At 37.1% G+C, this 12,827-nt stretch overlaps 1 protein-coding gene across 3 annotated transcripts in view; it reads right to left on the bottom strand.

Annotated features, from left to right (window-relative positions):
- The window catches only part of LOC121317086 (serine/threonine-protein phosphatase 2A 56 kDa regulatory subunit alpha isoform-like), a 98,438-nt gene extending 87,721 nt beyond the window's left edge, over positions 1-10,717 (bottom strand). Inside the window, exon 1 of one of the 3 annotated variants that reach the window (XM_041252681.1) lies at positions 9,645-10,717. In XM_041252681.1, coding sequence (XP_041108615.1) covers positions 9,645-9,792 — 148 coding nt within the window. In that variant the 5' untranslated portion in view covers positions 9,793-10,717. The remainder of the gene's footprint in view (positions 1-9,644) is intronic. The other 2 variants (XM_041252680.1, XM_041252682.1) reach the window with 2 other exon arrangements.
- Positions 10,718-12,827: the final 2,110 nt, after the last annotated feature.

Here is a 12,827-nt window from a genome sequence, read left to right as displayed (position 1 = left end):
GTAGGAAAAATTGGAAATTAATCTACATTTTTATTTATTTAGGTTTTCACAACATCAGGTTCAAGTTTTAATCCTGTAAGCTTGGTAAGCTTTACAGTGTATATACAACTACACACAAACATGTTAGTTTTGTGTAACATTTGGTGGGTTTTCTGCAGGACAGCAAACAAACTGTAGGTTTTACATACCTTCTTTGTGTGCATCTGTTGCTTCTGTTGTGGTACAGTTTGCAGTTATTTTATGTTTTTGTTGTTTGTTCACATATTCTGATACAACATGTTGTACATTGAGAGGCTTGATGCCTTTATGGAGTGCAGGTCATCCCGTTTGTGACACAATGTCTCCCAAATGTTTCACACTTGGCTTTATGACTAATCTACCGGTACGTTGCACGTTGAACAAAACAATAAACCTCTGCTTTCATGAAATACATTTTGGGGCATCGTGCAGCTCGTAAATGTTTCGCTCATTTTCAAAATATTTGCAAAGTGGCAAAGTATTGAGTTAAAGTGTAAAACGGCTACATTACAATGTAACACAACTGAGCTCAATTAGAACAACCGAGTGCGAGTTCAACATCATTAGAACAACTGAGGAAATTCAATGTCACTAGCACTGCGAAAACAACCAAGCAAATTCAATGTTACTAGCACTGCGAAAACAACCAAGCAAATTCAATGTTACTAGCACTGCGAAAACAACCAAGCAAATTCAATGTCACTAGCACTGCGAAAACAACCAAGCAAGTTCAATATAATTTGCACTGTGAAAACAACTGAGCGAATTCAACATCATTAGCACAACCGAGCAAATGCAATGTCACTAGCACTGTGAAAACAACCAAGCAAGTTCAATATAATTTGCACTATGAAAACACAGCGAGTTCAACATCATTAGCACAACCGAGCCAGTTCAACATCATTAGCACAACCGAGCAAATTCAATGTCACTAGCACTGTGAAAACAACCAAGCAAGTTCAATACAATTTGCACTGTGAAAACAACCGAGTGAGTTCAACATCATTAGCACAACCGAGCGAATTCAACATCATAAGAACAACCGAGCGAATCAATGTCACTAGCACTGTGAAAACAACCAAGCAAGTTCAATACAATTTGCACTGTGAAAAAACCAAGTGAGTTCAATATAATTAGCACAACCGAGCAAGTTCAATATCGTTAGCACAACCAAGCGAGTTCAACATCGTTAGCACAACCAAGCGAGTTCAACATCGTTAGCACTACTGAGCGAGTTCAACATCGTTAGCACAACCGTAAAAAAAAACCCATCAAGTTCAATATCATTAGCGCAACTGTGAAAAAAGCGTTTTTTTTTTTTTTTTTTTTTTTTTTGTTTAATTTTTTTTGGTTAAGGTTGAATTTCAAGTAGTGTTGGCAAAGTTCAACGTTCTCTACTAAAATCACGGACACTAACAAGACATCACGGACGTCACAATGAATCTCTGACACCTGTGACCACCATGAATTAATCCCAGCCTTAATCATACTGTAACTATTATTAGGACTACCGCATATTTGGATTCATGATAAGCAGTTGTATAACAAGCTGTGAGTAGGATAATTTCACTGCTGTAGATTACATGGGCATGTAGATTACAAGGGCACGGTCTAAGCTAAGAAATAGTTTGTTTTCACTAATACAGTACATCTAGAACAGTCTTCTTTTTAGGTTTGTTGATGAAAGGTGCTAGTGCTAGTACGAGGAGGCATTTGCAAATACTCAGCCTGCATACAGTAACTTAAACCTTTGTTCAAAATGCTGCATATATTAAATGAGATTGTGCATACCTAATACAGACGAAGATAAACTGACTAAAACAGCCAACTGGAAAAAGTTTGAAAGGTCTTGAACCATTGTGAAACTGGATACGCAGTAAACTGGGCAAAGCTGCAAAACAAGCAAAATGGATGCTTGGTGGTAATTAGAGGAAGCGCATGCTTACTGAGCAACTAGATTCAAATGGGGCATTGCAGCTTACTGCTTGGAGTCTTAGCACATGTGGAAGACACTTTAAATGAAAAGCTTCTGTGAGCTGGTCAGTTTATTTTTATTAAGTTAGCTTCATTTACTTGCATGTATTGAAATTTGTTTTGTTTGTTCGCGTGTAAGGATGGTGGTATGCTGCCTCCTAGATGGACCGCCTTGATGGTACATGAAAACTGGAAGGTGACCATATTAGGGGGAGCGCACAGTTGCAAGTGCCCGGAATGACTCCATTGCAATCAGCTGCTGGACGGGTCTCTATTAGAGAAACCATGGCGACAGACTGATTGCAGGGAGGAGTTTGTGGGTACAAAGGGGAAGCAGCTACGTCAGTATGCCATTTTTGTTACGTGCTGTTTTGTGTTTTAAAGGAGTAAGGAGCCAGGGGCTGCAGCCAAGAAGCCAGCCCTCATCAACAGAGCAATACCCTCACCTCATGACACCAGCACCACCTTTAGAATTGAAGATTTTGGTCTGCAAGCCAGCCGTGTCCCCCCCCCCAATACCACTGCTGGTTCTTTTGTGTTCCTTGAATAAACCTGGACGTTTTGACAGAAACCACTGTTTGGACCTTTGGTTAATTCATCACACCACTCACACCTGCGACAGGGTACCAGGAACATTAATGGAAAAAAGTTGAATGTCTCTTAAAGAGCAAGTAGCGGAGTTCTGAAAAAAATAATGCATTATGGGTCCCCACGTGTTGCTACAACTGTTTAAATACGAAACTGTTATTTTTGTTTTCATTGTTAACATCTTGACAACACTTTACACTTAAGTCTGTTTCAAAGACCCTTTCAACATGTCGGTTCCAGTGCACTCAGTTTGAGATCAGGGTGTGTCCCAGAAGAGAAAAAAAACCTACACGTGCTCTGGCTTTTGTATTTCATACGACATCATGAGTCATTATTGCCATGTACTGTACGTGGTGGTTAGGGAAGAAATCAAGACAGAGTAGATTTACTCTTAATTCCAGCATCTGAAGAGGGTAAGCTACAGTGGAGGATATTTGTACGTGTTCATAATCCTGCAATTTGCAGCGATCATTTTGATTGGCTCCCTTACGTGGATGAGCCCTTGTAAGGGTGGTATGTACTGTATTTACAATAAACATAACCTATAATGAACAGTACTGACAAAGCATAGCAAGCCAGAACATTAATGGACATATTCACATTTATTTTGTTTGCATGTATGTGTTATTATATTATACATATATATATAATATATTCTATATATCTATATATATATATATATATATATATATATATATATATATATATAATAATACAATATGGTTTCTTTCACATTCACCAACATTTAAACGGTATTGTGACAAGGTACTCGTGTCACATGTGTGAGTAACCGCAATGCAAGACAGAGAGACATGGGAGTTGGAGTTGAAACGCCAGCATAGGTGCGCAGAATTTATTAAAACACAAAGCTGAAAGTAGGCAACAAGTCTCAACCGAGCGCCCGTCTGCAAACAATCATTTGAGCAAACATAACTCCAAAAAGCATACAAAACAAACCGGTTTCCACATATAGATTACACCAACACTGATTCTGCCCTGTGCATGGCAATCGCCCTGCTACAGGTATGTTTAAAAGAAAACAGTAAAGAAATAAAAAAGGGAAAGAATGTACACTTACATGCTGAATACAGTAATTACATGTCTTTTCTCTTGAAAAAACTAAACCAGCGTAGATTGCTACTCATGTCCATTGGCTGGTTGCGGTTTGTAAAGATGACTGACAGGCAACGATTGCATTCGTCATGCATGATTTGTGCTACAATAGCTCATCTTTGAATTAGCGTTATCTTTGAATTAGTCAACCGTGGTCTTTGTTTTCACTGGGGAGAGAATAACACACTTGACACTGGAGAAAGTTCAGTGTCAGGGTTCTCCCTGGGCGGCAGAACGTTACAGCCAGGAGCACTTAACAGATAAATAAACTTGCCTTATCTTAAACATATAATATGACAAAGCATTTAAACAATCTTTCATTCACTATATCTGGTTGCTCTTTTGTTCTACATTTTCTTTTTCATTACGGTAAATAACTGTGCTTATTTAGGCACTCTGATTTGACTGGGGAAAGACAATGTAGGTTTATTGCAGTTCACACACACAAAAAAAAGGTAACTTCTTCACTTCCTTTTTAGTTTAATTATTTAGCTTATTGACTCATTTAAATTGTTTACTTTATGTTAGTGCACATTTATTTTTGTTTTTTGCTGTTCTACATTTTTTGAAACTATTCATTAACCAAATTTGTATTTATTTATTTTTTTTACACAGCATTACTCACACACATTTTTTCACCATCATAACTGTTGCATGAAAGTGTAGCTGACAAGTGTTCTGCTGATATCCCATCACACCTTTCTTCTTAAAGGCATACAGCCTCTATACATGAGCCCCCAATATCTCTCACAAGCACCTGGGTACATATTTTTATGATATCACAACAAAAGCAATACACTTTTTTTTATTGGTGCATATGTATAGCTATTACATATTATATCACCTGACAGTACAATAATCCAACAAAAAATGGACTGAATGATAATACCTGAAAATAATCTTATTTATAATAAAGTAGCCGGAGCAAATATAGTATTAGGCAGTGGATTGCACCGATCGCCGGCTTATTTTGAAAACCTTGCATTCATTGTCAGTATTTTTGCTTTGAAAATAATCGGTTGTTTTATTGGGCCAGTTATTTTCTCCTTCACTTTACAATGCCTTTTCCACGTTTTAAGTTGAAAGTTAAACTTCAGTTTTCTTTTGCTTGTTCAGCTACAAGGCGGCACAAGTAAACCTCATGTTATTACTTTATAAAAACGTGTCTATGGCCACTGTTTACTGTGAAGAAACGGCAATGGCAAGGAATGAAAAAAAGAAAATGCGCTGTCACCTTCATGTACTATTTATCTAGGGAATGAACCAAAACGTTTAACTTGAACTGCTATTTGGCATCCTTTGTTTTGTAGTTAATTCACTGGGGTAAAGTAAACAAAAATTAATCTACAAAAAAATGTACGTGTTAATTGCGATTAATTGCCAGTCTATCTATATCTATATCTATATCTACACACACACAGTACTGTGCAACACACACACACACACACACACACACACACACACACACAGTACTGTGCAAAAGTTTTAGGCAGGTGTGAAAAATTCTTTCAAAAATAGACATGTTAATAGATTATACTTATCAATTAACTAAATGCAAAGTGAGTGAACAAAAGGAAAATCTAAATCAAATCCATACTTGGTCCGAGATGTAGGGCACTTGTGGGTAGCTTTGCTTTGACTCTTCTGTCCAGTTTGTCCCATACAAGTTCTATGGGATTGAGGTCTGGAGACTGGGCAGGCCAGGTCTTTAGATTGAGTTGTCCTTCACTATCCTTCTTCGCCAGATAGTTCTTGCACAACTTTGAGGTGTGTTTCAGGTCATTATCTTGCTGAAGAATGAAGGACTGCCCAACTAGCCGTAATCCTGATGGAAGGGCATGCCTCTGAAGTATGCTATGATAGCCATGCTGGTTGAGCTTGCCATGGACTTGGTAAAGATCACCAACTCTGTCCCCAGCAAAGCAACCCCAGACCATGACACTGCCTCCTCCATGCTTGACAGTGGGCACCACACATGAAGAACTCATGCGCTCACCCTCTCTGCGTCTTACAAATATTTGGCGTTTGGACCCAAACATTTCAAATTTTGACTCATCAGTCCATAAGACCGACTTCCACTCATCAAACGTCCAGTTTCTGTGTTTTTATCTGATGAGATACTTCCAACTCTCACCTAATAGGCTCTTGGTAACAACCAGTAAATGTACTACATTCAAGCCCCAAAACACAAAGGAGTATATTGCTGCAGATCGGAGCCTCCCACGCGCCGCTTCTAAAATGCCTTAAATCATGTAATAAAATATTGCAGCGTTTGTAAAGCACAGTATTATTAATAAAGGCTGCCCTCGTATAATCGTAAAATTAAAAAAAAATTAAGTTGCAGTATGTTGAAAACCCAGCAGCCAGGGTTTTGACTAGGTCTCTATCTGGTGATCATATTACCCCTCGTCTGGAATCTTTACACTGGCTTCTTGTTAAGTTTCGCATTGATTTTAAAATCTTAGGCCTTGAAGGGTGTGTCTCCCCCTTACATAACTAACCTTTTGTCTATTTATACCCCTAGAGGCAATCTGCAGTTCACTGATGTTGGACTCTTGTGTCCCCACGAGCAGACTATGAACTGTGGGTGATCGGGCCTTCTGTTCCTATATCCTGATGTTGCGGAATGCACTTCCCAAAGAAATTAGGGACTATGAATCCTTGGGTGTTTTTAAATCTCACCTTAAAACCTATTTGTTTAAACTGTTTTTTTTTATTTTTATTTTATTTTTAACATTTTTCCTATTGTCTTTTTATTTGTGTTTTATGTATAGCGCTTTGTGATGACTTCTTATGAAAGGCGCTTCACAAAATTATTATTACTTTTATTATTATTATAGTGTTGACTTATTCAAGGTGTCGAGTTGGCTTATACTGTGTAATTTGACAGCTTAAATAGCAAAAGTTAACATTTGTACATTATACAGAGTTAACTCGGCAAACAAAAACAATAAACAACTTAGTTTCACAGAAATCAAGCATTATCGATTGTTTTGCATGTAAAAACAGTTCTGCTGACAAGCCCGAAAAACCTAAGCTCTGAAGCCGATTTAATGAGAACTAATTTTTCGCTTCTCACTCATTGTGAACTAATACTGTAACCAGCTGCACCTGGTAGTTGCAAATTAATGAATTAACTATCTCTTTACAGTCAGGGGTCAGTCAAGTAAAACAAGATTCACGTAGATCAGTCACGTGAAACAACAGTGTGGAATTATCCACTAGTCTTTTCAATAGTTTTTATCCCTTTGGTACCAGTAATAAGTGTCGAGTTACGAGCAAAGCATGGTGTCGAATTAACAAATTCAGAGGCAGGGTGTGTATATTTTATATGGAGTAAAATCCAGGACCAAGACTGTCTGTCGAATTAAGCAAAGGTGTCGAGTTATCCACCAAGGCTGACTGTAATACCCACACACACACATGCACACATATACATTTCCATACACACACAGTGGTTTGCAGAAGTATTCACCCCCCTGCAAAGTTTTCACATTTTGTTGGCCCCTGAGCGTAGTCCACGACACTTTCAAATTAGACTTTACCTGTAGAATCTACACTAACAGCTCCACATTGATAAGTTAAAAAATGCATAAAGAACATAAATACGTAAGATTTACAGAGAAAAACAGACTAATCTCAGTTGCATAAGTATTCAACCCCTTTGCTTCTGCAGCTTTAAATCAGCTCAGGTGCAAATGACTTGTCTGAAAGGTCACAAAATTGGTGTGAAATGGTTTCAGCCTGTGTGTACTCTAAGTGGTATATAAAGACTTTCAAGCTACAACTCACATAGTGATCTAACAAAGCATTCATATACGAAAGATCCTAAAAAGAGCAACCTTTGCTAAGTTATTTTTGCATGCGTGTTACGTGGTGAACTTTTATAAACCAAGTCAGTGACACACCTCTTGTATCCAATTAAAACTGGTATAAATAGTATTGTTTCTATGAATACTTTAACAACACTAACAGATTACATAGAAACATTGTTTGAAGAGTTATACTTGAGTCTTGAAGGTGGAGCACCAGCTCCTTCACCCTAACCAGCTCCCCTCTGCTCGTCCTTAGAGAAACCAATAAAGCAGGATGTAGTTGGTCAACACAAAACACGATTCAGTAAGTGAAAAAAAAAAAAAAATTATATATACATATAATACACACACACACATATATACACACACCAATAATATATATATTATATATATATTATACATATATATATATATATATATATATACACACACACTGTATATATACATATATACACACACACACACATATATATTCTTTACATATCTTTATATATACATATGTTCTTCTTTCAATATATTGAAGAATATGCGCGACCAGTAACATTACATATTAGCCTCCTAACATTGTTTATTATTCTCATCTACTGCAGTAAGCTGCTACAAGGGAAAACTGCTATGAAAACTGGAAGTTTTATTTCCATCCCCACAGAACCATCTGAAAGAAATCAAAAAATGTGTCTAGAATTTACTCTAACAACTGAAGCATCTGTGACCAGACAACCTGTACGCTTACCTAGTATATAGAGTCTGACCATTGTATTAGTTTTTCTTGTATACCCTGAGCAACGCATTTGTCACCACAATCATCTGCCGACCTCTGTATCAACAGCATTAGTAATAAGCAATACTGCTGTAAAGCCGCAATAAAATCAGCTGTGCCCAAAATGCTGCTTTCATTTTATTGCACTAATATTGTATATTTTTATGGCTGTCCTTACAAAGATAACACGCAATTCTCCTGTCAGGACACTGCGCTCTGATTGGCTATCATATTATAGTTAATAAAACAATGAATAATCCTCTCCCTACACTGAAACCCTAACCTTAAAGTCAGTATCCTATACTGCGGTCATTACACAGCTAAAGTAGTTCATGTTTAGCAGTGAACACGCGTTTTTGTTACTTTATTATAAAAAAAAAAGTGACCTGAGGTGCTGACTTCCTCAATTTTGTGGTATCTTTGTAAGCACTGCATTGTTGTTCATTCCGTTCAACGTGTACAATAACAAATAAAACTACGAGGTCATCTACGCTCTTATTTAAGTGTTCAGTCGTGCACAATGAACAGTGCTTATTTTCAAATGTACAATGTTATACAATAAGGAAACTGTTTAAAGTCATTCCATGTAACTGTAACAGAGCCTATTTTATTAATGTATATTTAGCCAAGGGAAATTAATGCGGTTATCAAATTAGTGACTTGGTTATTAAATGACAAGAAAAAGTAGTTTTCAGTTACTATAAACTCCAATGCAAACAGTTTTTATATTAAAAAAAAAAAATGTAATCGAGAACAAAAAAGGCAAAATATACATTTGTGTCTCGTCATCTGGAGAGGTTAGCAGCTAAACTGAAATCCAGCATTGTATGCTACTAGTAAATCCCAGTTTTACGGCAATGCACTGTTGCCTAATCAGAATATCATCTCACATTATCTTGTGTATTATCCAGCAATATTGTCTTTGGAAAATCGTCTGGAAAGACAGGCCATGAAGACTATTAGTGTGCATTTGTGAATAACGTCAAAAATGGACTCTAATCCAAACAAGCAAAGTAACAGAACAGCAGTATCATTTTATGTCAGCTTTGTAATTGCACTAGGCAATGCAATATTTGTTTCACCACGTTCAATTTGTTTACATTTCATTTTCTTTTTCTTTTTTTTTCTTTTTTTTAATGAGTTTAAAAACATGCTTTATTTACAATTCGGCACCGTACTTAAGGAAAAATTTAAGTTTCGGTTCTAAATAGTTCTTCGTCCTGCCCTAAGAACACAATATTTAACTTTTTATTTTTTTTTTTACAATACATTCTGTATGAAGTTCTATGAAAAATGGGGTTACTTTATGTACATTTTTGGATGCGGTGTCAAGTGAGCCCCGATTATCTACTGTTTTCAGCAGTTTGTATACTTACCTTTGAGCTGTGGTAGGGGCGAAAGCTCGACCAGATGGCTCAGGTTTCGGAACTGAGACGACCCCAGCGATCTCTTCTGTTTCTGCGCTTTTCTCACGGATTTTCGTGTGAACCCGTCCACTTTCTCTGCTGCCGAGATAGCCGACATTTTCTCGTGTGGCAACTAAATGATGTTGAGGATATATTCCCACTTCAAGGTGACTGTAATCTTCAGCAGATCATACAATTTTAAACCGTGAAGGACAGAACGCCAAAGTCCGCTAAGGTCGAATCACCAAGTTTCAATATATACATATGTATATATATACATGTATATATACATTTAAAAACACTCGATATCAGAGTCATCATCAACATCCATTTACATGTTTTTAAATTCAGTAAATTCTACTGTGTCAAGTACTGAACATTCAATGTTAAAACTCGGATACTAAATTCTGGCATCAATTGCAATTTATAGACGCTCTTTTCTTAATGGGAATAATATAATCTAGAGCATAACTGCAAAAAAAAAACAAAAAAAAAAACGAGCACATTATTCGTGGAAAAAATAATCTACAGGTTGCTCTATCTACGCTTGCAAGATGAGTGTTCCAAATTCCAACACGATCACGAACCGATCAGTCACAAAAATAAAAACGGATGTACAATACTGTAATAATATATATATATAAAAACAAAACAACAGCTTAAACTTTAAAAAAAAAACGTGATCACGAAATACATGCTTTCCTCCTCTGGAAACATCGATTTTGCTTTTTCAGCGTCTCTGGTAGCTGAGCGGTTTATTTACAGACTAAGTCCGAGAAGAAGACTGGGAACCTCTCAACTATATCAATCGTCAGGGGCAATCGAGTCATTCTCTACAGAACAAACGCCTCTATAGAAATTTAATAGAAAAAGACAAATGCTTATACTCCAAACGGCTTGGCGATTTTCAACGGTACTTCCTGCAACAGCTTAACTTTGGTTTCATTAATTAATTACAAATGCATAACTAAAAGTCCCAGCATACCAACATAACCTCACCTTTGCGATCAAAATACCTCCACCAGTCAGTCAGTGCGTAAGTCACCGGCAAACCCCCTGACCAACCAGAAAAGCGAAACAGACTACGTCATTTTTTACACCAATGGCATTCTACCAGAAAAAAAAAACACAATTGAAAATAAGTTACAGTTTTGGAGCCAATTAGAAGTGAACAATGTAAAGCCCAAACCAATAGTAAGTCTCCCGAGGGACTTGTATACTGCTTGATGGATTTGCTGTCAGTCTAATCTTGAGTCGACCTCTGGAAGGCAGGGGTAGTGTTTGATTGGTTCAAGGCAAGTGGAAGTTCAACGGCGAGTGCTATTTATATATGACGAAAATTAGTTATGTACGACACAGGAAAGTGTGAGTTAAGAGTACAGCCTGCGCTCAAGAAAAATCTAATCCATGTAGCTGTATAAGTTTATTTTCATTCCCCCCATGTGTGATTGAGAAGCATTCTGTATAGTAATTCATTTTAAAGTTCTTATCACACAACGAATGTCCGTCACAAACAGGAATAACGTGCGTAGCAAAGTGTACGTGTATTTTGCACTCGTAGGTATTCGTAATTTGCATCCGCTCTGAGGATAACCAGAAATAAGTTTAGAGGTAATACACAGCTGACTGATATTGTTGTAGCATACAGTGTAAGACAGTGAATTTATATATGATGATCATAACAGCCACTGAGATTTTGTCACTGAGGTCACAGAAATCGTGAAAATCGTGAATTCTAAAAAGTTCGTGAATTGTTGATGTAAAAACACATTTACTTCCTTTAAAAATGCAGTATGTAATGCAGTGAAAATTAAATCTGCGAGTATCCGTGTTTGGTTGTATGTGCACGCAGCATTTACGTGTAGCTAGGTAGGTCAGCGAATTAAATTTGTATTTTGTAGCAGAGCGGGCATGTAAATGAAAACAGATCATATGTTACTGTAAATTCGGTTGTGATCTTCACCTACATACAGCACTTGTTAATTTGTTTTTTGACACAAAAAAGTAGGCTTGCATCTTCAAAAAATATTAATATTTAAATATAATTTCCTGAAACTTTTTTTTTTTTTTAATACAATGCAAGTTCAAAATAAATATTCACTTTCTCTGAAACTAAACACTGCTAAACAAAATACTTCAGGCTGCCGTTCAACGTCTTTTTTATTTTCTGAAAACTAGATAAAACTAAAGGTTCACCTGTTTATGTAGTCTTTTTTTCTGATCTTTGTGATGCCCACTTCTTGGATTCAGTGCTTGTCTGTTTTTTTTTTTTTTTTTTTTTTTTTTTTTAAGGGGGCTAGTGCTCTCTAGGCTATTCAGAAACAAGCAATTTAAACGTCTCGTTCTTATTATTGAAGTGTATATATACAGTACCTATAGAAAGTCTACACCCCCTTTCAATATTTTCACCTTTTGTTGCCTTATAGGCTGGAATTAAAATAGTTTTTTTTTTTTTTTCATTTATCTACACATCCTACCTCACAACTTCCAAGTGAAAAAAATATTCCAGAAATTTGTAGAAAATTAATTAAAAAATAAAAACTGAAATAGCTTGGTTGGGTAAGTGTCCACCCCCTTGTAATAGCAATCCTAAATTAGCTCAGGTGTAACCAATCTCCTTCAAAATCACATGCCATGTTAAGTGGCCTCCCCCCCTGTGTTAAATTGTAGTGATTCACATGATTTCAGGATAAATTCAGCAGTTCCTGTAGGTTCCCGCTGCTGGGTAGTGCATTTCAAACTAAAGACTCAACCATGAGCACCAAGGCGCTTTCAAAATAAATCCGGGACAAAGTTGTTGAAAGTCACAGAACAGGGGATGATTATACAAAATATCCTTGCATATCCCTTGGAGCACGGTCAAGAAGATTATTAAGAAATGGAAGGTGTATGGCAACACTAAGACCCTGCCTAGATCAGGCCATCCCTCCAAACTGGATGACTGAGCGAGACTGATCAGAGAGGCTACCAAGAGGCCAGTGGCAACTTTGCAAGTGCTACAGGCTTTTATGGCCAAGACTGGTCAAAGTGTGCATGTGTAGGGGGGCTCCTGAGTGGCGCATCCAGTATAAGTGCTCCACATGGAGTGCAGGATGTGTCCTATAGTCTGGGGATCGCAGGTTTGAGTCCAGGCTATTTCACAGCCAACCGTGA

Source organism: Polyodon spathula, chromosome 6 (genome assembly GCF_017654505.1).
Source record: "Polyodon spathula isolate WHYD16114869_AA chromosome 6, ASM1765450v1, whole genome shotgun sequence".
NCBI lineage: Eukaryota > Metazoa > Chordata > Actinopteri > Acipenseriformes > Polyodontidae > Polyodon > Polyodon spathula.
This window is presented reverse-complemented; position numbering and strand designations above follow the sequence as displayed.